The sequence below is a fragment of the Acomys minous genome, assembly GCF_964271855.1.
Source record: "Acomys minous genome assembly, chromosome: 15".
NCBI classification, from domain to species: domain Eukaryota; kingdom Metazoa; phylum Chordata; class Mammalia; order Rodentia; family Muridae; genus Acomys; species Acomys minous.
In genome coordinates this window covers 14069396-14096105 of record NC_140497.1, presented here as the reverse complement: position 1 = coordinate 14096105, position 26710 = coordinate 14069396, and the positions used below count along the sequence as shown (strand labels likewise).

At 49.8% G+C, this 26710-nt stretch overlaps 1 protein-coding gene across 10 annotated transcripts in view; it reads right to left on the bottom strand.

Moving 5' to 3' along the window:
- The window catches only part of ANK1 (ankyrin 1), a 177505-nt gene that overhangs the window by 73741 nt on the left and 77054 nt on the right, over positions 1-26710 (bottom strand). For 8 of the 10 annotated variants that reach the window (XR_014775116.1, XM_084760015.1, XM_084760018.1 and 5 more), the window contains exon 2: positions 11482-11583. Coding sequence is in view for 9 of the 10 variants with exons in the window: in XM_084760015.1 (XP_084616141.1) it covers positions 11482-11583 (102 nt within the window). In the remaining variant the exon portion in view is untranslated. Of the gene's footprint in view, positions 1-11481; positions 11584-18456; positions 18601-26710 lie in introns of those variants that run through there. The other 2 variants (XM_084760021.1, XM_084760022.1) reach the window with 2 other exon arrangements.

The following is a 26710-nucleotide window of genomic DNA, read 5'->3' as shown; positions in this document are numbered from 1 at the left end:
GTAGTGGGAGGCAAGTTCTTACAATTGAGCTTCAGTCATGGTCAGGCTCTGGATGTCTGAGCCTCCATTCCACCTCCTTTACTTGGCCTTGTCTGTGCTGGGCTTGGAAGGGTGTTCCTTGCATGTCCCGTTAGCAGAGCCAGAGATCTGCTTGTTACTGGGCTGTGAAACCTGGGCCCAGGACACTTGCTGGCCTCCCCAGACTCCCAGGATATCTAGAGGCGCTGACACAAACCAAGTGGAAGAGTCTCCTGTCCTCCAGTGGACACAGTCTCTACTCCCCTCGGAAGGACAGCATCCAAGTGCAGTCTGGAGTGTGGCAGCAGGTCTGCCTGATACGGAGAGAAGAGTCTGGGGAGCCTGCATCCATTTATCACGCCCTGAATACTCAAGGCCTAGGGAGCATCTCTATGGTGTCTAATACTTCCCATGAGCACCCAATCAAGGATAGGGTCAAAAATTCACCACAGGCCCCCTGACCTCTGAGAGTTGTCAGGGTTTTCCCTAGCAGGGGTCTCTGCTTCTGCACGCACTCTACGTGGTGATGTGGGCCTCTCTGGATGGCGTTGGCACTCTGCAATCCAGACTGCCTAGTTGCTTTTACTCCCTTAGCTGCCAGCCAAGCTCAGGAAGAGTTATAATTTTGTTCATTATCTGTTTTGTTTTTGTACTATTGGGATGACCGCAACATCCTCTGAAGTTTCCACATCCCACGTAGTCCCTATCAGAGCCTGCGAGACCCCTGAGCATCATACAGCTCCATGCCACAGTGGCTTTAGCGGAAGGATGGCCTTTTTAGGGGGCAGACATCTTCACACTACCATTCATGCCAATTTTCATCTCGCGCCGTTGCCCCCCTTTGGGTTAAAAAATGTCCATTTTAGAGCATTCTTCTGAGAAGCAATGTCTGGTGGAGGGAGGGAGCCCAGCGAGGCTAGGCAGCTGCTCGAAACAGTTCTTAAGATAATCTTAAGTCACATTCCGCCTGCGTGACTTAACTTGGAGTATTTTCTTGTACCAACTGTGTGAGATTCCATTGGCAGAAACACGATTCCAGACATTTGTTCTCAGTAAACTGTTCCTCTGTTTAGCTCCTCTGATTGCCCCAATTACACTAATTGATTTCCAAATGTACAAATACAGTTGACATGTCACCGGAAACTTAGCACGGATCCAGTCAGGAGCACTAGGAAAGCTTCAGACAGTCGGCAGTGGGTACCCTGAGGTCCCACGGCTCACGGAAGTGGCAGGGTACCTCAAAAGCTGATGCTGATGGTCTCAGAACGCACAGCCCTCATGCATCCCGTTCACCTATTCAACCCTGTCCATGGAGCACACAGCCCCAAACTGGGTCCAATGACTAAGAGCTCACAGCCCTCACCTCCTAGCCCACCCACCCCAAAGTGTGTCTTAGTTACCGTCACTATTGCTGTGATGAAACGCCATGGCCAAAAGCAACCCGAGGAGGAAAAGGTTTGTTTGCCTTGTGCTGCCACAGCACTGTGCATCATCGAAGGAAGTCAGGACAGGAGCTCAGTTGAGTCCCCCTCTTCCAAAGCCTCTCTACCTGTTTTAAGCAGTCATAGAACTAAGCAGGACAAACCACCACCACAACAAAGCAAGAATCAGGCAGCAACTTCGCCTCGTGTGGTCAGAACATCTACAAAGAGCTTATGCACCTAGGTCTCTGTCTAGAGCCCCGCTCCCCTGCACAGGTCTTGGCTGAGACCCAGGGACAGAAGGCACGGCAGTGGGGATGGGTGTCTCATTTCCGCCTCTTAAAGCAGAAGCGAAGGACCCTCTGGGAAGTGACCAACCCAGCAGGCACAGGTGGTAATCCATGGAGCCAGTGCTAGCACAGGGAAACTCAGAATGACCCCGGGGCGACTTGTGACAGGAAGTTAGGGAAGATTCCAAGAATGACAAGGACACAACAAAGAAAGTTGAAGTACTAAAGGGACTCCCCTTGTCCCAGCTTGGGTTTTAACATCAGATGGGCGTCACTGAGGTTCAAACCATTAACCGGAACAGGGTCAAAGATGAGAGACAGGCTGAGCCTGAGGAGCTGCTCCATATGAGATGCTCCTGTCGCCTAAGGTCAAGCATATACCTAGGAAGACCCCTGGAATGAGAAGGAAAGGGGGGGTGCGGAGAGCGGCAGCTGGACTCTGATGGGATGTTGACTTGGATGCATGTGGCAGCCAGGTGGGCGGTCTCCTTACTTGTGCCTTGTACAAACTGGAATGTCTAGGGACAACAGAATATCATGGACGGGGTATGAAGGTGGATAGACAGAGAGAGTGCATGGAAAAGCAGTCACAGAGAAGGCAAGCAATGGGGACGCAGGGATTCTTTGTGCCGTTCCTCTCAGGGTTTTCTGAAGACATGAAACAATTACAGTCTGAAAGAAGACAGAGGGGAGGAGGGAGGCAGAGGTTTAGACAGGCTGTGGGAGAAGGGAACAACTCTCAGTTCTGGTCGACGGGCTTGGCATGGGCTGGGTTTTCTGCAAGCCCTTGAGGAGATTTGACCACATTCGCCCAGTCTCTGTTTGCAGGGCCTGTGACGAGCAGCCTGAAGCAGAGTTCTGATGCTATCCAGTAAGGATGTCACCTGCCCTGCATGCCACCAACCCATGCCAAGGGAACAGTCTCAACCTCACATGGATGCTTGCTGACAAGGACCCCGCCACCTGCCATCTTTTCCACTTTAGAGGGTTTACGGCTCTGTGGAGACCACTTGGTGGGGGAAAAGTCTGTTAAAAATATTCCATCTTGCAATTTAATGACTCAGGAGGCAGATGGAGCTGAACAACTGTCAGGGTTGGGGAGGGGGGTTACTCTTTCCTCCTCTGTAAGCCTGTATTCCTCTAGAGACAGGGACACTTGCAGAATGGAAGGATCCAGAAGGACTGTACCAACTTAGAGAGGGAGCCAGAGGGAAAGGAAGGAGCTGGCTCTAAGCATTTTTCCTTCTTTGCTTTATTACAGCCTAAATTCACTTTTCTACCCAGGTAGCTCTTAAGGACCACAGTTTAGTTATACTCAGGAGGAGGGGCGACACTGCAATCTGTTTCATTATCTTAAAGCATAAAGGAACCGCAGCAATTTCTGAGCTCTGCCCAAAGGCCAATCGACCTCACATCACCTTCCCTCCACTGTGTGGTTGCTCAAAACTTGCAGTGGCCTCTTCCACGCTCCAAAATCCCACAGCTCAGCAAAAAACCCACTGCTGAGGTTTCAGGGCCCTCGGGAGTGGAGGGGGAGGATGTTCAAGTTCACGTTAATGAGAGAATGGGCTCCGAAATTGGGCTCAGCAGCTAAGAATATCTCCCGTGTACTAGAAAGATTTTATGTCCGAGATCTTGAGGTTTCTTTTTTAAAAACCAAGAGAGCCAGACCTCCCAAGGAAGGGCAGCGGGATTAGAGGAAGACGCCTGGGAAGGCAGGAGGGAGGCTTCTAAGCAGTCTTACCATTCATCTCTCTAGCCCCAAACCTACACATCTTGAAGATGATGGGCTGCCTATTATATGAACTAAACAAACTGCAGGAAACACTTTGGATATAAGTTTTGCTGGCACAAAGAAAAGCAGGACACTATTCCCACTAAGCTGCTAAGCATGGTGTACATGCTGAGGGAGGTGGCGACATTCCTGCACAGTTTGATTTGTTTGTTTGTTTGTTTTTAGACAGGGTTTCTTTGTGTAGCCCTGGCTGCCCTGGACTCACTTTGTAGACCAGGCTGGCCTCAAACTCGCAGAGATCTGCCTGGCTCAGCCTTCTTGAGTTCTGGGATTACAGACATGCTCCACCACGCCTGACTCACAGTTTCGATTTTTTAAAGCAAAGCACGCATCTGTTTTGCTGTTAAATTTAAGAATTAAAACTAAAACCACAGCCATACCACCTTGAACAGGCCCTGCCTCAAAAGCTGAAGAGGTCTGGGCCTGGTCAGCACATGGATGGAGAGACATGCCTGCTAACAATGATTGTTTAAAAGTATCAAGTCCACCACCAAATATTAAGAATTCCAGGCTAAGTCATATGCATCTCCTGTTTCCGTCAGGGCAGCTCTGCATTCATGTCTCCTCCACCAACCAGAGAGGTTACTGCTCAAGGCTGGAGTTGAGAGAGTCAGCATTCTTAGCAAGTCCACCTGTCTCACTAGCATGTCAAAAGGTGAACTGTAGGGGAATGTTAATTCAGAACATGTCTGCTCTGGCAAGAGATCACATCCAAAGACCTTCTACATCTGTGTGATCCAGCTGGAATACAAACACGTCTTTAATCCAGGAGACAGAGGCAAACAGATCTGTGTTCAAGACCAGCCTGGCATAGAGAAAATATCAGGTGAAGAAATGCTTAGATTCAGGCGCGGTGATACATGTCTTTAATCTCATACAAAAATAAAGTTAGTTTATAGAAGGAAGCACCCATGATTGAAAGTGATGTCTAATTGAGTGGCAGAAAAGGTGACAAGCCAGAGATTTGACAGAATAGGATATGCCCAACTCTCAAGAGAAGAGAGTGGAAAGGGAAGCTACTTAAGAGGCAGTTTTTCAGAGAGAGGAGGCAATTCTTACCAGGACAGTAATAGAGAGATGGGTTGCAGAGAGAGAACTCAGGTAAAAATGGAATGAGTCAGAAAATGAGAAGAAGTCAGAAGATTACAGCAGATTGCTGAGTTAGTCTGAGGCCAAACAGAGCAATTCTGGGCCAAGAGAGAAGCCAGATTAAATAAGTCAGCTGGGAGAGGAGATTGAGCCAGAACAGCTGAGTTGAACCAGCCAGCCCAGAGCTCAGAAAGAACAAGTAAGGGTGAGCTTGTTAAGCAGTAAGTCTCAGAGGCTGAAAACATTCTAGGCCTAGGTTAGATTGTATGGAGGCTGGAAGCTTCCAGGACTAGGCCTAGGTTAGCAGAAGGAGGCAGTTAGCTTCCCTGACAACAGCTGAGCCAGGGGAATAAAAGTTACTTTTACACTGAAACATGTTCTCATAGAACTCAGAAATACTCTCTGTGCTGATTTGAGTGGCCCCCATTGGCTCATATATTTGAATGTTTGGTCCCCAGTTAGTGGAACTATTAGGAGGTGTGGCCTTGTTGGAGAAGGTGTGTTTTGAGGGGGTGGGCTTTAAGGTTTCAAAAGCCCACGGCAGGCCTGTCTTTCTCTGCCTGCCACTTGCAGATCAGATGGAAGCTCTCAGCTTTTGCTCCAGTGCCATGCCTGCCTGCTCACCTGCCACTTACATTCCCTGCCACGATGGTCATGGACTCACCCTCTGAAACTGTAAGCACGTCTCCAATTAAATGCCTCCATTTATAAGCTGCCTTGGTCATGGTGTTTCATCACAGCAATGGAACGGTAACAAAGAGTCTCTCCCATCACTTACAACTGTTCACATCTGCTCTCGAGCTTTTGTGCCCCCAGAAGCCTGGCTTTTCTGAGGTCCTCTTTTCATTTGTAATCAGGTCCTAGGTCGGTTGGGCAAATGGAGTGCTTCCTAAAGAAACAAGTTCACATCCATGCAGCCGGACACAGACATAGCCCCGCCCCTCTTTCTGAAGTTTCTCAGAAGTAGAAGGGTCATGTCTTCACACTGTGAACTCACAGCCACCAAATCACAACGTGGAACTGGAGGAATTGCCTCTTTTCCTGACTGTGGTGATGCAATGTTACGAAAACATCTCTTACATCCTAAGAGACTAGAACTTTCACTGGGCCTCACAGCCAGAGTTAATAATACACCTTGACGTCACTTAAGACTGCTGTCCCACTGTGCACTCAGGTTTGTCTTGGATTTCCCATGTGATCAGTCTATAACACAAGATAATGCTGTGATCATGAGTTACTTAGTCTTCCATATCCTGACCCACAACAATGCAAAGTCTGAAAGCAGCAAATACAGAAGTTAAAAGCAATTTCCTAAAATCTACCATAAAAGGCTGAAAGCAACCAGTTATGAATGATAGTTGATAAGCATGCTCATTGTCTCAATCAGTTGGGACCAATTGGAGCCAGTGACTTAACCCCTTGTAAAACTGTTAAAGATTTCTGTAAAGTGTCCCATTCCTTCCCCATGTGATGTGTTCTGCTGTTTAATTAAAAACAGAACAGACACACACAACTCAACACACACACACACACACACACACACACACACACACACACACACCAGAAGGACACAGACACAAGGACAAACAGACTCACAAGACAGCCTTCAGGCAGGCACATATTCAGACAGAGATAGAATAGACAGACAGACTTTGGACAACCCAGGAAGCATGAAGTAGAGAATTCAAATCTAGACTTGCCCTTGGCTAACTGGCTCCCAGGAGGAGTGCTTTTCTTCCTTCCCTCAATGTGACACAGACGCGTTATTGGTGGCTCAGAGTTCGTCCATAACGTGTATAATCCGAGCACTTGTGGATGACTCTGAGATCTTTCCTTTCACAGTCACAGCAGGGTGTGGCTAGTGCACGCTGATGGCTGACACACAGACTCTGCACACCCGAGGATGTTCTCTTGCCCTTCCCTAGGCTCTGTAATGTGGGAGGTAGCACTGCTGGCTACTGGCTATGAAATGGACCTAGACAACTACCCTTCTCTTTCCTTCACTAGAGAGAAGAGAAGAGAAGAGAAGAGAAGAGAAGAGAAGGGAAGGGAAGGGAAGGGAAGGGAAGGGAAGGGAAGAGAAGAGAAGAGAAGAGAAGAGAAGAGAAGAGAAGAGAAGAGAAGAGAAGAGAAGAGAAGAGAAGAGAAGAGAAAAGTAAACCAGATCCAGCCAGGTGTGTCTAAACAGACATGGCCCCTGCGTTGGTGGTTTAGATATCTGGCCAATGCTAGCGGAGATACTATATATGAAAGATCCCTTGCCCGTCTCGGCTTCACTTGCCCTGCACCTGTTCTGGCCACCTTGCAAGCAGAAGTGGGCATTCAAAGTGGCCAGAATGGGGAAGGGCTTTAGACATCCATGATGAGGAAACTGTGCCATACCCCTACATGCAACAAAGAACATCTTCCCTTCCGACTGTCTGTTGGTCCTCGTAATCAGCAAGATGAACATCATATGGGGTAATTCTTGCTAAGCGCCCCCCAACATATTATTTGCCTTTTAAAAATAATCCAGATATAATTCTCGACAGAAGCTCTAGCAGGCTCCAGCACACAGACAGAGCCTTGCCCTGCCTCCTTCTGTTCCTTCGATGACAGCCAGACTCTCACTGTACCAGATGTGAAGCAATACTTTCTGTCTCTGTCCCCCAAATGCTGCATCACTGAGCTGCACCCAGGCACCAAGGTTTAAAGGTTTTCTGTGACTGTAGAGCATAAGCAGAATTGGGAACCGTGTGGTTTAATGTCATTTATGCTTGCCAGGAGGCCCGAAACAACAGATAACAGAAGACAGTAAGAGGCCCGTCTGTGATGATCTAACGCCAGCCTCCCGAGCTTGAGGAACGCCTTCCTCACCTTCCTTCCCTGCCACCAGGACACTTGCACTCCTCCTCTACAGGCCCTTGTTTTACAGTCAATAGAAGATGTGACGTGGGGGCTCAGTCACCTGCCACTGGCCTACACTAGGCATGTCACAACAGCCCTGGAAGCAAGTGTGGCAGACATCAAACTCTTTTCTGGCTCCTGTGTGGCCAGGAGAATGCTGTGTCTGTACACAGCCTTGGGCAGGCTTCTTCCTCGGTTCTTCCAGGGTAAGGTGGTTCAGTAGTGCATGGCCGTCATGAGCACTCAGCACTGTACACTACCCAAGAAGGCCTTTTGCTGCTTCGGTGACAAGCGCATGGCCCCCGGTGGTACCATGTTGGCTTGCTGTCTCCAGAAATGAGTATGGGTTGTTCTAGGAGCTTGCTACTTTTCCCGTGGCTAGCTGGCAGTGTGAAAAGCCAATCAGCGCATCCTATGCAGCCTATTTGTAATCACTGCAGTCTCCCCTCTATGGCACTGGATTCTATAGAGTGAGTTCTAGATGTCGCTGGAAGCTGGGTGTATGAAGCTGGGACTGGCTGGAATGTAATCATATCCACACACCCCACTCCAGCCTCACTGTCCTTGATGCTCCCAGACAAGGGAAGTGCTTCCTGACTCAGGGCCATTCACACCTTTTCCCTTTCAGGAATGCTTTCCCAGGAACCACCAGGCTCCCTCCCTTTCTTTGCTAAGGGCTCTCAAAAGTTATCTCCTTCACATGTCTAAAGCATGCTTTGCCTCCGACGTACCAATCATTGGGTAAGGGTATTGATCAGCATGCTTTCATGCCTGTTGTCTCTTCCCTTTATTGGCATATAATGCTCAGCCTGTGTTCTCTGTCAGGTATGTGCAGTACCTAGAATGGAACCCAACACACAGTAGCTGCTTAATAAACATGCGTGCCATGACTTTACAGTGAGGATTTATTCTGAAAATGTCTTATATCCCTTTTCATGGTGCTAGTATGAGCTACTTGTGGGGACCTGCTGCCTGTCTTCACTGTCATCTGTCTCTACACTACTCAATTGGTGACTTTACAATGCACACACTGTGTGTCCGTGGATGGTACCACCCTCCTAAACCAGACCTCCAGAGCCATACTGGAAGTCCCTCCCCCAGTTCCAGTTCACAATCCAGGCTGTTGGCTCTGCGTCTTCTCCTCAGCCATCATTTTTATCCAAGCTACCAACAATGTTCTTGTGGACGGTAGTAGACCGTCCTAATGTCCCCTCTGCGGACTCCATCTGTTTTGAGCACAGTAGCCAGTGTGATCATCTGCAGCACACCTCTGATGGCTGCACTCCTATGCTAGAGCCCCAGGTTCATTTTCATGCATGAAGAGCAGAATCCTTGACGTGGCATCTGCAAGCAGGAGACATAGTCAACCTGGATGCGCTAACACAGATGCACGGTTGTTCACTACCAAAATGCCTCCAACCCTCTTGGTGACCTGCAGTCCCTCAACCACCAACTTCAGGGTTAAAGTCTGGCGCAGCAGGGAGGTGCACATACAAAATGCATATATGTGCATACCCTTGTCAGGTCCTGGAGTATGCTGTCTAGCTGTGTAATGCCAAGCTCTTGCCACTGGTAAGATGCCGCTCTACCCAGTTTTACCTCATCCGGGTCCCTGGCTCTCTATACTCAGCAATGCTGGCTATCCTTTCAGGAACCTCAGCTCAGCTCAGAGACCTTAAGCTATCTCTGACCTCTTAAGTCCAACTCCTGTGTACTCATCTACTCAGGACAGCCCAGACCAGTGGTTCCCCAACCTTCCTAACACTGTGACCCTTCAATACAGCTCCTCAAGTTACGGTGACCGCCCCCCCCCACCCCCGCAACCATAAAATTATTTCATTGCTACTCCATAACTAATTTTGCTAGAATCTTGATAGAAATATTTGTGTTTTCTGACGGTCTCAGGCGACCCCTGAGAAAGGGTCATTTGACATGCAAATGGGTTGCAACCCACAGGCCGAGAGCCACTGTCTTACACCTTTCCTTCATGGCTTAGCCATACATGATTATTCACTTATAAGCTCTCCCTGCCCACAGGGGTAAAGGAACAGGATTAGTGTATACCCCTGCACACAGGAAGACATAGGATATAAAAGATTCTGGGAAAAATGACAAAAGCAGGTATCATGAAGACATTGGTGTCATGTGTGGGCACATGGGCACCATGGTATCAGTGTCTTCTGTAAGCAGAAGAATAGTGACAAGAACTAATAGATCTGTCCTGGGCATTCATGTCTCCTACGTAAACTGACGTGCTTTATATATGAGACCAGGAGTAACTACCCTCTGACTCCTGTGCACGGAGACTCTTTTGGAAGGATGTGTTCACACAAGGCGAAGCCTGGGTGTCTGACCGCCATCACCAGCCCCTGACCAGAGGACAAAAGCCTCTGCCTAATTGCAACTATATGTCATGGACACTGGGCTTTGCGCTGCAGTGGGTTGGTTATCATAGTCCCCGATACGTTTTGTTTCTTTGGTGTGGCAGTAGTGTCTGCTGTGAACGGAATGGGCCTGTGGCCTGAAGCCTAAGGCAGGACCCCTTCCACACCCACGTGCAGGCCCTACATTGTCAGGAGCAAATAGAAAAGGCGTCAACAAACCACCAGTAACGCCTGCCTGCCTCTTGCTTTACCTCCTGACACCTACAACAAGGCAGGTGAAGAAGGAAGGCATTGCAGGGATTGCAGCTGCCACCACAGGAGGGCCTTCCAGATGAAGCCAACCCCTTCCACAGCCATTGTCAGCCAGACACAGCCTCTGGCACTCAGCTGCCCCCATTTCAGTTCAGTGGTTCCTCTGAGACTGAGGGATGAATCCTTAGAAGGTCCCCTTAGGGTTCTGACTCCCCCGGAAGTTGCATGGCAGCTAGGACACCATGAGCCTTGAGACCGCTGGGGTCGGGGCTGCCCACTCACTCCAGAGAGAAGCTTCTGGGTTGTGGATGGAAGATACTTGGTTTCTCTCTCAAACCCATCAACCAAGGCTCCCTCCTCGCCCCCAGGCCTTATTCACGCCACCTTGCACAAAGCCATGTATTTAATATTCTAGCTCCTCCATCCACAAGGGGGTGACTAGCTCAACCCCGGAGGGTTCAGGAGTCTTCCTGTGTGTGGCTGTGGGTCTTTCTGGGTGGGAGATGAAAATGGGAGATGACAGTATTCTTTTTCCTCACCCAGCCTGCCAACTCGAGTCGAGATCACACACCCTCACCACCACCACCCCAGGTGCACTGCCGTGGGCAGAATCACAACCATAGCCTACGTCCATCGCCTGGCTGACCTCACTTGTTCTTTTAGCTTTGTATTGAAGACAGCACACAACTAACTCAACCCTAAGGGGATCCTGGCCCTGGGAAGAAGAAGGCTGTATTCTATCATTTCAGCCATGCCTGGAGGGGCAGGGAGAGAGAGGAAGATGAGAAGAGCACAGAGGCGGGTAGCCACTTGCATTCTGGGGGTTTGTTTCTCCTGTCGAGGCTGCCAAACAAACCTCTACCACATCACATATGAGGACACTGTGCCAAAGGGAAGAAGCCAGTCCCTGGGGTTGGTCACATCCCTAGATGCTGGAAGCAGAAGGTTGTCTCCTGTATCACTTGTTTCCCTCCCAGATGCCCAGGAACCCAAAAGACTGCAGGTGGGTAAAGGGATTACATCATTGCCCCAGCTGTGGTCTAGGCCTCCTCCTATGCTCGTGGTCAAAGGCCACGTCTAAGGCAACAGCAGGATCCATAGCAACTTCTAAAGGAGAGACTGCATTGGCCTGGCCTGGCCACGGGTCCCACTGCACGAGCCAGGTGGCCGTTCTATCTATGGGTCCTAGGCTGGAGGGATATCAACACAGGGTGGACCTCAGCAGAAGCCCCAGGGACTTTAGAAGCTCTGGGAAGAGTGCAGCCGGGCGAGTTGCAAAGCTCTCAGGACACGGCACCAGGCAGGAGCCTCACTTTCCAGAGGCTGCACTGTCTCCGCCCACTGACCTGGTTACAGGTGTTGATGTCCACTCCATTGCGCAGGTGGTCCAGAGCCTTGTCCAGGTTCCCTGAGCGTGCCGCCCGCAGAAAGCTGGTAGCAGCATCGGCCTGTGGGGGGAAAACAGCAGGCTGTGAGTGGCCCAGTGTGGCATGTGGCAAGGATTTTATCATCCTGCGAGGCTGTCTGCTCCCACTAGGACATCCTGGTGCGCACAACATCCCCAGTTGTGGCGTCAGCACCTGCAGGTCTGGTATGCAGCTGCCTTACAGCTTGGGTTTCCCTCCCTTTGGGTACTTTTACACATGATTATCCTTGCAAGGACTGAACAGAGGCCATCTTTGAGAGCGATCCCAAACCAGTTCCAGTGGTGAACACTCAACGTGGCTGAGTTTGGCTGCCTTCAAGCTGCAAAGCCCTCCACGTTCTTTTTTTCCCCCTCCACTGTTAGGTTTTGAACTCATGGCCTCACACATGCTAGGCAAAACACTCTACCACTGAACTACATCCCCAGCACCCCCACACCCACCTTTTTTTATTTTTCAATTTTGAGACAGAGTCTCACTAAATTTCCCAGGCTGGCATCAAACTCTCTTGTAGCCCAGGTATACCCTGAACCTGTGGTCTTCCTGTCTCAGCCTCCCAAGTCACTGGGACTGAAGGCCTGTACCTCCAAGGCTGGCTGGTTTCCTGATCTTGTTGGGGATCGGGATATCACAAAGGCTCCAGTGCCGAGGATTCAGCAACACGCACACAGAAGCCAGTGTGAGCTTTGTGGCTTTAGAAATAAACAACACGTGTGGATATTATTCTTCAGCTAAAAACTCTAAGTGAGCCGGGCGTGATGGAGCTTGCTTTTAATCCCAGTGCTCAGGAGGCAGAGAGAGGCAGATTGCTGTGAGTTCAAGGCCAGCCTAGTCTACAAAGTGAGTCCAGGACAGCCAGAGCTACACAGAGAAACCTTGTCTCAAAAAATCAAAACAAAACAAACAACAATAACAAACAACCAGCCAAACAAACAAACAAAACTGCAAACCCAAAAGCAAAAGCAAAACCAAACCAAACACCACTACATGGCAGGTACCACTGTGGTCTCCACCTTACAGGAGATGTCACTGAAGAATTGAGGGCTGAGGTGACTGTACAAGGCCACACATGAGGTAAGAGGTACAGCTAGACTCCAAAGTAGGCAGCATAACCCTGAAATCTTAGGTTCTTTTTTTTTTTTTTTAAGATTTACTTATTTATCATTATGTATACAGTGCTCTGCCTGCATGTACACCTGCAGGCCAGAAGAGGGGGTCTCATCACATTATAGATGGTTGTGAGCCATCATGTGGTTGCTGGGAATTGAACTCAGGACCTCTGGAATAGCAGCCAGTGCTCTTAACCTCTGAGCCACCTCTCAACCCTATTTTTTTTAAAGACTAATTTACTTCTATTTTATGTGTATGAGTATTTTATTTAGGTGTGTGTAAATGAAACTGGGTATACAGGCGGTTGTAAGCTGTCATGTGGGTGCTGGAAACCAAACCTGGGTTCTCTGGAAGAACAGTCAGCGCTCTTAACCTCTGAAACATCTCTCCAGCCCCAAATCCCAGGCTCTTAACCTCCCAGCTTTCCTGCTGGCTTCCTGTGGCCCTTGACAAGCAGGGGCCCATCATAGCTCTTCTTCCCTTCCTTGCCTGCCACTTGGTCGCCTGCCACATGAACAGCAAGGCCCTGCTGCCCACAGCACCGGCTTGCACTAAAGGTGAATACCAGGCAGAGAGGGAGGGTCAGAGCAACAAGGGACAGTGCTAACGTACACAGGACGGTGAGGCACAGAGAACTGGAGGGCAGGCAAGGCTCATCATGGCTGTGCTGCGTCCTGACTGAAAGCTAGGACAGGAGGAAGCCTTTCTTGCGCCCTCACGTGCTTTAGAGAATTAGCAGGTGATGCAGGGAGAAGCCCAGCATTCAGCACACAGGATACGCAAGAGTGCATGTCACATGCGAGGGTGGTCAGGCCTCCCGACACCCCCGCCCATGGCATCCTCCCTTCTGCAGGTAAGTCCTTTTCTTATAGTACACCCTCAGTGAGCATGTAGTAGAGGCCTGAGTGGTGCCTCCAAAAGGTAAGCCAACGCCCTTAGTCCTACAGTCTGTGCTATGTCCTCCGTCGGAAAGAAACAGTCTGTGCAGAAGCCGTGAAGCTGTGGCTCTTGAGATGAGGTCAACCTGGATTCCTTAGTTCGGCCCTCAGTGCAGTACTCAGTGTCCTTAGAGAAGATGGAAGAGGAGGCACATCCAGAGGAGAGAAGAAGCAGAGAGGGTGACTGAGCCACCAGCCAGGTGGCCTTGAAGAGGACAGAACACAGAAAAGCTTTCCCTTGTGCAAGGCGTGATGGCCCCGTTCCCACTTTGTTTAGACTTCTGGTTGACCTGCCTGGTAGGGAACAAACTCCTATTGTTTTAAGCTGTCTGGTTTGTGGTGCATTGGTATCATGGCTGCCGAAAGCTAATACGCATGGTAGTGGTCAGATTCCCCTAAACTCAGAAGTCTTGTAGTCCACAACTATCAATCTCAAATACTGCTGAACAGTCCAACACTAAGCAACCCCACACCCCCACCCTCACCCCCCCTCACCCCCACAAAGGGCCTATGTGTCACCATCAATAGCAAGCACAAGCCATAGTGGGAAGCAGTCATGACTACTGAAGCCATTTCCCCAAGCCTGCCTTCCTCAAGCCCCTGTAGACCTATAGCTCTATTATGCAAATTTGAATCCAAGCCCCGAGGCTGCCCACTCACACCCAAGTCACCCTCCTTTCCCAGCCCCATCATGCCAGGAGGCCCTCTTCTCGACTTTCTTGTGCCCTGTGGCATTTCTGTGCCTTGTCTCTCTAGGCCTGGACCCGGCTATTTTCTGGACCTTAGAGCTCTGTCTCACTCTCATCTGTGGATTCATGTTGTTTGTCTTCAAGGTCCTACTGGGCACCTCTGCTACAGGGCCCTGCCATGAACGTTAAGAATTTGCCATCTTTACATCTTAAAGCCATGGGGAAGTGACTTGATTTTAGATTAAAAGAGGCTTTCAAAACTCATCCCTTTCTGGTTTTAACTGTTTGCTTCCTGTAGCAAGTTTTAAATGTTTTGAGCCCTTCAAAGTATCTGGCTGGAAGGCCAGCTTCCTTCCGCAGGGCACCGGTGATGGAGGGGACATTTAGAGAGGAGGACCTACCCACAGGCTCCCCACACATGAGCTCAGTTGTCAGCAGAGTCGGACTCACAGCTTCTCTCTCAGATGACAGCTATGGCTGCTGACTCAGAGGGCTTTCTGAATCAGAGGGGAAACACATTTATGTCCTAAGAGGCAGCGTGTGCAAGAGGCATCCTTTCACCGATGAGCTGTCTTTTGCAGCACAGTAATAAGATTCAGGATAAAACCCTGAAAGTGAGGCATAAAGACAGAAGCAATCTCAGCTGCCATTGCCCAGACAAAGCCCCACGATGGGAAAGAATAGGACAGACAAGCAGGTGAATGGGAGCCAATCGGCAGCGGCGCGGCTAAAGGGTTCTGCGGCTTCTAGAGCACAGCTGGTACAATGCCAACAGCAAGCACCAGGCTGAGGGCACTGCCAACGGCACAGGGGCTGGGGCTGCACACATTCATACCAGGCAAATGTTCTCTCTGAAAGGTGCCGAAAGGTCATAGCCATCTAGCCTGAAAGGTAGGTGTCATAGCCATCCACATTTTAGAACTGATTACACTGAGGCTTGGAGAGGTCAATGATTTCCCCAATCCTGCAGCTCAGTGTTGGTCTAGAAAGGTGGGTGTGGCTATGGCCTGTGGCGCCAAGGTGTGTTCTCAGTGGTGGGTTTTTGTTATGCTTTTAACCTGACTGTCTATTCAGGCAATTTTGCCAGGTATAAAGCAAGTGAAGGTGCAGTTTAATCTAGGTAGGTTCCACAGGCCTCAGCTCTGTCAATGAGCACTGTGTCAAGGCCAATACAGGCCTAGAAAGAAATTACCTAGTTCCAGGCCCTTTTCCCTCTTTTTTCTATCTCCCCTCCTCCCCCACCCCCCATGACTAAAGTTAATGAAACTAAGAGCTATGGGCATAGGAAGGTTGACTAATGCTACCTGGACAGTGAGAAGCAAGGTACAGTTGGTAAGGCATTTGCTCCCTTTTGCCTTTTGTTTTCTAAGGGACAAAGAAGCCCGGACATAGCAGCATTCTTGGGATGAAGCGCACATAGTGATGTCATCCCCACTGGCTACTATGGACCACACCCTCTAATTCTACAGTGGACCTACTGAGGTTCTATGTTAAGTCTGGTACCCCGCTGGGAGTGGGAGGAATAAAAGAGGAGAGGGAGAGAGAAAGGGGAAAAAAAAACTTAGAATACAGCGGCTGAGTTCTAAAATGGCCATTGGCATATCAGGGACGCGTGGCTTCAGTCCACAATCATTCATGAGAGCCTCCTAGATGGCAAATGATACTCAGGCTACACAGCAACGGCTCTGCTTGGCATACAAGACTCAGCTCTACTATCTCGTTCTCCCAACCCCCTCCCCCCCACGGCCCATCTGTCTAGTCCAACTACTCCAAGTTAACTCCCTGTGCCTGGTGTACAGAAGAGCAGTCTACACACTTTAACAGGGGAGGGGAAGGCAAAAGAACCGAACACCTTCCATTTAAAAAAAAAAACCAGAATACTGAATAAACATTTAGCCAGGAAAGCGAAAGTAGCAAGACACTAACTACTCTGATTAACTAGAACAAAGTTGCTGGCCTTTCCGAAGTCCATCCATCTCCTGCTAGGTAGCTATGTGAAAAAGGCTGGGCTTGGGGGTTGGGGTCCCCAGAGAAGGCCTGCTCTCTGTTCCAAGAAGCCAATCGACAGATCTTTCCATCCTCAGTTAGTCATGGGAGTGATCACACTCCCTTGGATGACCCATTCAGGCTACAGGGTCTTGGTCCCTTCCTTGCAGTTTCATCTCGCCCCCCCTCCATCCTCCCCAGCCTCTGTGTGTGCGCACATGTGTGCATGTGCACATGTGCGTTTGTGCATGCATGTGAACATATGTGTGTGTGTGTGTGTGTGTGTGTGTGTGTGTGCATGTGTGTGTTGGAACAGAGCATTCACAGCATACCTTCTCTTATGTGTTTGGCCCATATGCTTCCTCTCAATCCACGTGATGTCTCTGAGCTTCCTTTTCAACGCAGGCACAGAGCTCTTGTTAAGTTTTAAGCAGCCGGCATCAGTTAATTTGTTCCTCTCAAGAACTCCCTGAGCAGGCTCCCTTTTCACCAGATGGAGTGACCCGCTCACGAAGAAGTTAAGTGGCTCCTCAGGTCACACAGCTAGCAGCGGATTGGCCAGGGTTTGAATCTAGATAGTGCATTTCCAGGATGGGCATCTCTCTCAGCCACTCTGCTGTCATTCTCAAACGCTCATAGGGCCCCTCTCCGTTCAGCTCTAGCTAGAGGACACTTGCTTGCCTTCAGAGGCCGTGTGCACATTGGAAGGAAGGACACGGAAGAGGAAGGAAGGGAATGGGATTGCTGCTGGGACTCCAGTTAGGGAAGGTTATAAGATGGGGCGAACCCTGGTTACCTGGATACACAGACCATTACGCTTGTACGTCTTGAGTGGCGTGATGCTAATTATAGCAAAGAAGCAGGAGACTAGTGTTCTGGGAAGGGGACTCTGGGAACACGATCATAAATGTCAGTCTCCTTCTAACTCTGAGTGTGGCTCCAAACTGTAGGCTGTACAACGTTTCATTTAGCATTAGCAAATGTGAGATGAGTCCTCCCTGGTCACACCTTCCCTGGGGTCAGAGCCCGCCTATGCTTCCCCTAGGGCAAAGCCTAACCTCCTAGACCAAAGTCTTGAGTATCCAATTCCCCTCAGAAAAGATGGGTGGAAATGCATCTGGGTAGAATGCAGCGTCTTTGGAAAGCCATTGTGGGAACTCCAGGATAGGTAGCCTCATAGTTCCTGAGTGGGTGGGGGTGGGGGTAGCAGGCTCACCTAGCAGACTAAGGAAGACAGGCAGCTAGCCTATATGAGGTCCTGGGCCACTCAGGATGCCATAAGCTCAACACCCAGGTCTGGTCCTCCAGGCCTATGTCAGGCCTCACATTAAAGTATAGTGTTGTGGCTTTTTGTGCAGCCTTGGCATTTATTCCCTATGTTACGTAGAGACAGAAGTGAGGCAGGGGCCACCAGCCTTTCTATGATTTCTTTCCAGAAAACTGGACTGTCAAAAGCTTTGCGGCGTCCCCGGAACCCTAATCTGACCACAATTGGATTCGATGAAATGAAAATCAGAAATGTCACTGGAGAGGCAGCTGTGTGAGTGGGAGCTCTGGGTTCCCCTTCAATCTTAAGAAAACCCTGCAGGTACCCGTCTTGCCTTGAAGGCTAGCTGGTATAAGTGTGTGCAAAGCTGGGTGGGTCCCCATGGGGAAGACCTGCCTGTCAATTCCTAGTTCCTGCTTTGCCACTTGATAGCCTGTGTCTCTTCAAGTTGTCAGACCCTAGTTTCCCCATTGTTAGAACAAGAATAATGAAAAGCCTGGCTCTGGCATGCACAGATCTGCTTTCCTGTGCCCTACCTCCAGGGACTTGGGGGTTTCTAAAGACTTGGGGTCTGGCTTGCTGGTGCTCTGGACAGGGCTGAGACCTATGTGCCCGATCCAGCTGAACCCACAAGATCCAGGCTCTGCTCCTGAGTGAGGGGTGACACGCCCCAACGCAGCTGCCCCCTGGCTCCAGCCAGCTACAGGTCGTGCCCGCGGGTGTTTCCCGGGCCCAGCCTTGGCTGGCCGCAGCTTCCAGGCCTGAGGAATTTTCCTCTGGATTCCGCGGAGCCGCGGCGTGAGCCAGCAGAAGGGCAGACCCGGAGGCTTGTCCCCGACCCGCGACCAGCGACCCCGGAAAGTTGGCGCGCGCCGCCCCGCCCCCCTGTCCCCCGCCGGGCACTCACCGCGGGGTCCGGCCCCGACCTGCGCGGCCGCGCTGCCATCGCCCGGCGCCCGCTGACACCGGAGATCCCTCGGCGTTATCTTCTGGGCGGCGCGGGGCGCGCGGGCAACTTACGAGGAGGCATCTGGCTAAAAATACAGCCGCCCCCCACCCCCCTCCGCGCACGCCTGCTCCGCCGCCCCGACCCTGCGCGCGCCCGCTAACGCCACCAGGTCATTTTCGCTCCGTTATCGTGCCAGGCGGGAAAGCGCAGCGCCACCACGATCTCCAGGGGCAAGCCTGGTCGCCGAACCCTGCAGGCCACCACCGAGCTGCAAGTGCGGCCGCTGGACCCGGGCACATGCGGCCAATGCGGGCCGAGGAGCTCCAAGCTGCACAGAGCTCTCGCTCTGTCTCGGCCGCCAGGGAACCCGCAGCAGGCCAGCGTGAGCTCAGCAAAGTCTGTTTGTGCCCCGTGGCTGATTTGTATATTTGCAGCTCTTCCATCATATCCGAGACTCCAGATCACACGGCGGCTTATCCCAGAATCTGTGCCAGTGTCCAAGTGAATGAAGCTGAGGAGCTGGGGACAGGCGTGCTTACGTTACTACTGCCTCCCCTGTCCTCCCTGGGGTGGCCTCGTTGAAATGCCACTTCTGGGTGAGGACCTGGAGGAAGTACCCAGGGTTCTGCTCTGGCACTGTCTGTACCTTTTCCTGCGGTCATTTCAGGGACAGGTGTCAGAAGCATGTCAGGAGCTGGTGTCGTGTTGGGGATGGCACCAACGACTATTAAAAGCAAGGCCAACTCTGACTGACGAGAAGTGGTCAGGAAAATTGCCCCAAGCAGCATGTTGCTGGGTTCTTGGTCTCTTCAAGTGACAACCCACACCACACAAATACTTTTTTTTTTAACCAACCCTGCGGCCAAACATGTATGAAGGATGAGAACGCAGGACAACCGTAAACCAATGGACATTATTTCACCTGTGAACTCAGAGTGGTTCCCGGTGTGGGCCAAGGTCGTCACCAGCAAACAGAGGGTCTAAGGGGCCCCAAGCCAAACCAAGTCAAGATCCTTGTATGAATAGCCCTGTCAAGGTTCATAAGGAAAGTGTGTGGTGCTTGGGAAATGGCTCGGTGGCTAAAGTCCGCGTTAAAAATATGAGGAACCCCCAGAACATATTCAAACGCCAGGCAGACACGGTGGCCTCTGGCCTCGTGTAATCCCAACACTTGAGATGCAGAGTCAGGGGATCCCCAGGGGAAGCTGGCTCGCCACACTCTCTGGAATTAGCTGGCAAGCTCCGGGCTCTGTGAGAAACCCTACCGCAATAAATAAAGTGAGTCAGGGAAGACAACTTTGGTCCTCCACACACATGGGGTTATGCAGCGAGCACACCCACACACATACGTATGCATCCACATACGAGCCCACGCACAAACACGCCACATGCATGCGTGCAAAATTAAAAAAAGGGTGTGTGGTGCCAGGAGGACCAAGGAGGTGACCGGAAGACTGTGAAACAGTCTAAGGTGTTCATCAAAGAAATGGTGTAAGTACTGAGCAAGAGTGGTTCAACTCTAAGGCACATTAATGCGACCAGCTCTATCTGAAGTCAGAAATGCCACAGCTTTCCAGGACCCCAGGATGGCTGGGAGCTGAATTTGAAGACAGACACCCTCTGCAAGACTTTGGAAAATGTTCATCCTGCTGTACCATCTGCAAGTGTTTTTGCCCATTCCCCTCTGCCCCGCTGCTGAAATACAGGCCATCCTATAGATCTCTTGCCTGTGTGCTTCATAAGTCAGCCTCCCAGGTTTACCCAAAGCCTCTGCACAGAGAGTGTCAATTAATAAGTCATGTTACCGGAACAGCCGTGATTGCAGCCCAGTAGAGCATCCCTCGGGGCAACAAGCTCCTTTCCAACATTAATATTTAGAGAGAGAAAGCGCCCTGCTCAAATGGAAGATAAATATGTGTTTTGCTTTTTTACTTTCAAACGCACGACGTGACTTACAGAAAGAACTGACAGGCTATTTTCAAGCCATTTGAAGTGTGACTAACTTATCAGGAACTGCATATGTAAAACGCACAATTTGGTAAGTTTCGACTTTGGCACACCCCTAGAGATACCATCACCACAATTAAAATAAGGAGCATATGAATTGCTTCCAGTGTTTCCTGGGACCTCGTGGTATTCAATCTGCTACCTGTCTGCTGGTCTACAGTCTTAGTTTAGATATCTTAACAGATATGTGGCAGTGTCTCGCTTTGGTTTTAATTTGTATTTCCCTCAATAACTAGTAACATCTTCTCTGGTGCACATCTGTCATCCATGTATCTTTTTAAGCAATGCATTTGGTCATATATCTTTTGCTCATTTTAATCTTATTTAGATTCTCTCTCTCTCTCTCTCTCTCTCTCTCTCTCTCTCTCTCTCTGTGTGTGTGTGTGTGTGTGTGTGTCTGTCTGTCTGTCTGTCTGTGTGTGTGTGTGTGTGTGTGTGTGTGTACATGAATCACGCTAGGAATCAAACCCAGTGTCCTTTCCCAAGCATGGCGGCCTCACACCACGGGTGAATTATAAACGCCCACTGCAGGGATCCTTGTATTGTGTATTCCCCACTCGTTCTCTGTACGACTGGAACAAACCTGGGCTGCTTTCAAGGCTGACCTTACAGTCCATTTCTGCTCATTGTCAGGACGAGCTATGCCATGGCATGGAAGTGATGTAGAAAGGATCAGGCTGCAAGGGGAGAGACGGCTCAACTCGACGTTCATCAAGGGCGCATCTCTGCCAGGGCTACGTCACAACATCAGAAGAGGCCACTTCATCATGGGAATGACAGTGGAAACAGGAAGACCTCCAAGCTTCTTTATGGGCACTGGGTACCCAGAGCCATGTTCCCCTACAAGGAACTTCCCTTTTATCTGCCATTGTTATTACACTCATGGACCACAAATATGGCCTTGCTCTTGATGTTTATCCTATTCCAAAACTAGTACCTACTACGCCCAGAATAGCTGCTCACGGCATCCATGGGAATCTTCCCCCAACTCATAGCCCAGAATTGGTGGGCTGAGGTAAAGGCAGGCATGACTGGCAAGGATCTAGGCTCCTTCCTCCATCCCATAGCTTCACAGGCTCTGCAGTTCCCCCGAGCTTGCCAAACTCCTTCCAAACAGTCTCTTTGCAGTTCCCTCAACCTTAGAAGCACAATGAAGTGCCGGGGTCTCAGCTGTAGAACAGAGTCACTTGAAACTATATCAGGGGACTGACTGTGCCTGGGAGGAGAAGACTCTAGCTGGGCTTGGTAGCACACATCTCCGATGCCAGCACTCACGAGTCCAGGAGGATGGAGGTTAGTGAATTCCTGGCCAGTCTAGTCTGCACAGTGAGACCTTGTCTCAAGGAGGTAGAGGGTCAGTGGCTTGATAAAGTGGGAAGTTCCTGGGGTGATGGGAACCTTGGACATGTACAGGTTGTGCGAGCCCCCCCCCCCCAGCCACCCAAGAGGCTATTCATTTTCTAGCTCTTCTTAAATTTGGAAGAACACTTTTGGTATTTGTTTTTAAGTTCTCAGCTCATCATGCCTCTGGGATGCTGAGGGACAGGGGTGAGCTTTGTCACACTAGCCTGGCAAGAAAGATGGCTCTTTGATAAATAGGACATCAGAGCTATGAGCAGGGCAAAGGTAGAGTCCAAGCATCTCAGGTCCCTGCCACAGTTGCCCTGATATAACTTTCCCATGGAAATAATGAAACTCGGAACTCACTTGATGGCGATAGAAAGAGCGTTTTCCGTCCTGAGTGGTGTATACCTTCACTGTGGGCAGATCCACGGCAGTTGAGCTGTGACGTTTCCATAAGGGTGGTTGCATTTCTAAAACATTGCTTTCCACATGGGGGGAGGGGAAGGAAACAAACCCAATTTCTGCCTATCTGTCCAAGGGTCATGTGGGTGATGTGAAAGTGCCCAGCATTCTCTGATACAGGTCAGGCACCCAATCAGTGACAGTCAACACATCTTTCCTTTTCCTCTCTGTCTTATTCCTAACTGAAACTTTCTCTAAACCTGCCTCCCAGAGGTCTGGAGTGTTTATGATCTACTTTGGACAAACTGAAGCCTAAAAGAGGACCCCAAGGCTCCCTAGATCTCTGGGATTTACATGCACTGTTTTCCATTTGCCATTTTACTACACATACAAACAGTTCTCAAGATGCAGCTATGCGGACATGGCACCCCCAGCCATGTCTGAAGGCCCCTTGTAGCATCTTCTGGCCCATCCACCAGAACAACTTTGTTCCAGCTCCCTCTCTATCAGTTCTGTCCATTGCCTACTCAGGGAGTCACCCTGGCTACTAAGGACTCTGGGCACCGTTGATAAGGGTGTGACTGAGGTACTCCACCCTTTACTGAGAAAGACAGGAGGTTTATCACCCTTAGGAGCCAAGAGTGGACCACCCAGTGGAGTGTGTGAGGTGTCAGAACTGTCACTGCTGGAAAAGTCTTAGTCCTGACATCTGTAACTGCCCCCACCACTCTCCTCATCAAGTAACTAGGAAGGATCTTTCTGAAGTGTTTCAGAAAACATTGAATGTTTTATCCTGTTGAGTGGCTGGGGGTTCAATGACATAGTCTGTGTTTAGTATGTATGAGGCTCTCAGCAAAATAAGTAGGTAAATAAATGTTATGTTGAATTGAGTAAGAAATACAGCATCAGCACCTTATACACCCATGTGGTTCCTTCTGAACAGTCACACCAGAACAGCAGAGAAAAGCCTGGAGGTTCCTCTTTAACAGTCTGTGGTGAGCTCCCAGGAGCTAACTGGGTAACCCCGGGCACCCAGCCTCCTCGAGTGACGTGGTGGCCAATGCGGGGGACTATTTAGGGAGATGACCAGGGCTGGGTATCAGGTCCCACAGTGTTGGCACTAGTGTCTGTCGTGTTCCTTTTAAGAGGGTTGTACCTCTTGGAGTCTATTTTTAAACTCATAAGAAAAATGCTGTATGGACTCCAGGGGCCCCTTGGCAAACTGGGGTTAATCACAGTGGGGACAGGGTGAGTCTAGGACTTTCTCCTTACATACACATGACAGTTTCCTTATGCCTGGGATCAGATACTGACCCCGCATGGCTTGAGTTGCAGGCCGACTGTTTGGCACAGCCTCGATGGAATACGAGTTTGAATGAGCCTGGAAAAGTTGCCTGTGCTGGCTCCATTTTCTCACTCCTGGGCTTTGTTTTTTGATACCTCTGAGTCCTAGTGTGAAAACTCCATGTTTTCATATATCTGTCAAATATCATATGTTCTGGAACATCTGTCCCTCCTAGCACTGCAGAGACTCCAACCAAGAATTTGCCAGTAGCCTACAAGCCAAGTGTGACCTCCCTGATGGCCACTGTACTCTGTGTTGGGAAGTCCAGTCCCAAGGCTGGAGAGAATAAGGCACGAGATTGGTCCAAGTGGCACAACTGTAGAAGACAGAATTATTTCCCCAATAGTGAGCCATAAACAAGCTCCAATGTCACTGTGGCTCATCAAAATGCCAGATGAAGAGCACAGACTGTTTTCTGTACAAGAGCAGATCAGAACTTTAATATCCCGTTCTCTCTCTCTCTCTCTCTCTCTCTCTCTCTCTCTCTCTCTCTCTCTCTCTCTCTCTTTTCTTTTCTGTAGGAGAGGGAACTAGAATTCTTAAAGTATTTAGGGGCCGCCAGGGGTGAGGAGGGGCGAGGCCACCTTTCAGACTCACCCACTCTAGAACTCATAGGTCCAGCAGCATGGAGGCAGTACCTTCCAAAGTGAGTCCCAGCCCAACCACGAGAGCTTCTGCCAGCTTGGCCAAAACAACAGATGTGAGTCTTAGCATTATGCTGCCACACACCAGAGACACCATACATAGTAACTGAGCCAGAATCTCAATGAATTTAATCTTTCCCCATTTTAAAATGAGCTGTATCTGTGAAAAACAGTCCACTGTTGAGGCTGGCAGGCTAAAGTGCTCATTGCTACATGAGCTGTTATAAGCCCTGCTAGGATAACCTTAGAACCACTGTTTTCCAAGATGGAGATGTGATTCCTGCTTCCCATCCAAGAGTTCTGGGCCGTGTGTCCAGAAACAAACAAACAAACAAACAAACAAACATATCCCAATCTTCACCTCTCTGACTTTTCCCATTACCTCCGTAAGATACATGGCCAAGTCCAGGGCATGTTCCTTCACTGTCAAGACAGTGACACATTCAGTTCTCCCATGGTCCCTACTTCACTGTTAAGAAAAGGAAGATGTGGGGATGGCGGGAGTTATGTAATGTTTTAAGGTTTTTTTGTTTGTTTGGTTTTTGTTTTTGTTTTTGTTTTGTTTTATTTGATATGAGGTCTCTCACAGTTACCCAGGCCACTTCTAGAGCTCACTGTGTGTCCAAGATGTCCTTGAGCTCATAACAATCATCCTGTCCCAGCCTCCATAGTGCTTTAATTTTACACACACACACACACACACACACACACACACACACACACACACACACACTCAGACACACACATGCACACAGACACACATGCACACACACGCACACATACCCCACCTTGCCTGATCACAGCTATGATTCTAACAGCATCACCATCATCAAGGATAGAGGACTGTGCCATGTAGCTCTGCTTGTCTTCTGTTGGCAGAGCTGGAGGCATGCAAAGCTGACACTTCAGAACAAACTGCTGACAGGGATCCCAACTGTAGGGAAATGAAAGGCACTTGCAGCCACGTGTGAGCTGTGTTGCCAGGGTGGTCCCATTACTAAACTATCTCTGGTGTTTATAAACATTAAAGACATTTTCTTTATAACCTGCTACTGTGATAGAACACACACACACACACACACACACACACACACACACACACACACACTGAGAAATTGCAGCCCTATACTACTACACTCGTGGAAGTTTTTGTGTTTGTTTGTTTGAGTTTGGCTTTTGGTTTTCTTGAGACGGGCTTTCTCTGTGTAGCTCTGACTGTCCTGGAACTGCTATGTAGACCAGGCTGGCCTCGAACTAGGAGATCCACCTGCCTCTGCCTTCTTAGTACTGGGATTAAAGGCGTGCACCACCACTGCCTGGCTATATAGAAACTAAAAAAAAAAAAAAAAGTGCTAAAAATGGACTTGACTCCTTACAGCAAGTCCTGTGGTTCTTGAAGAATGCACAATGATTGTCTCAGATCACTCTACCCGTAACAACTGGGCAAGTCAGGGGCCTGTCCTTCCTTAGAAATGCAAATCTGTCCTATAGGTACAATCCTGTGGTGCAGGCAGGGCCACCCAGTGACCCACTTAGGCCTCTTCTACTTCAGAGCAAGTCCTCTTAAAGAGACAAGAGATGATGAATGGCCCGGTGCCAGCCACAGGGATTGCTCCTACAGTTGCCAGGAGAGGCCTGTGCCCTGGAATTTGCCATTAGGAAAGGGGCCCCGAGGACCATGATTTGGATGCCTTCCCCAGCATTGGCCCATGATAACTCCCTTTATCATTATTATGACAATGAGATGTAGATGAAAGAGCAGGAAGGGGAAGGCTTTGAAAACAATAGCTGAAATGCATGAGGCAGACACTGCTCTAAGCACTTTAGATGTCATAACGTGTTTAATCCTCCACCTCCCCCGGGGCGTCTGCTGTTATTACCCTCCCCCAACTCTACCAAAGCAGCAGCATTGACACAGACACCTTAGGTAACTTGCCCCAAATCACCCAAAGGTGACAAGGGGTCTGGGCTTGGCTCCCCTAGAGGGGCTGGAGGTATTAGTAGATGAGGCGAGAGAAGTGACTCTAGGGTTTTACAGGAGGAACTGAGGATTCTCTTTACTCATACAAGACCCTAGGCACCGGTCAAAGACTCACTCAAAGCAGACTCTGTATGTCACTGTCCACAGGAAGTAGGCTTCCTAGGATTTGGTGACAGGTCCCTGACAAGAAGTTGTTCTTTTCAAGAGCATCAGGAAAGCAGAGTCTTACAACCGTGAACTTGATCTAAGCCTGTCTGCTCTCACTGAGCTTCCCGGAGTTAAAACACCAACGGCAATCCTTCCCAACCAGGAGAAGAGGGTCTCCAAGGCTAAGCCTTCCGTGCTAATGCTGAGTCCACATAATGGACACATTAGTTACTTTCTGGTACAAAATTCCTGGCAAAGGCAGCTGAAGGGAGGAAGGAGGGGATATGTGCTGCCATGGCAGGGAAGGCAGAGTGCTGAGAGGAGAAGGGGGCAGCCAGCCAC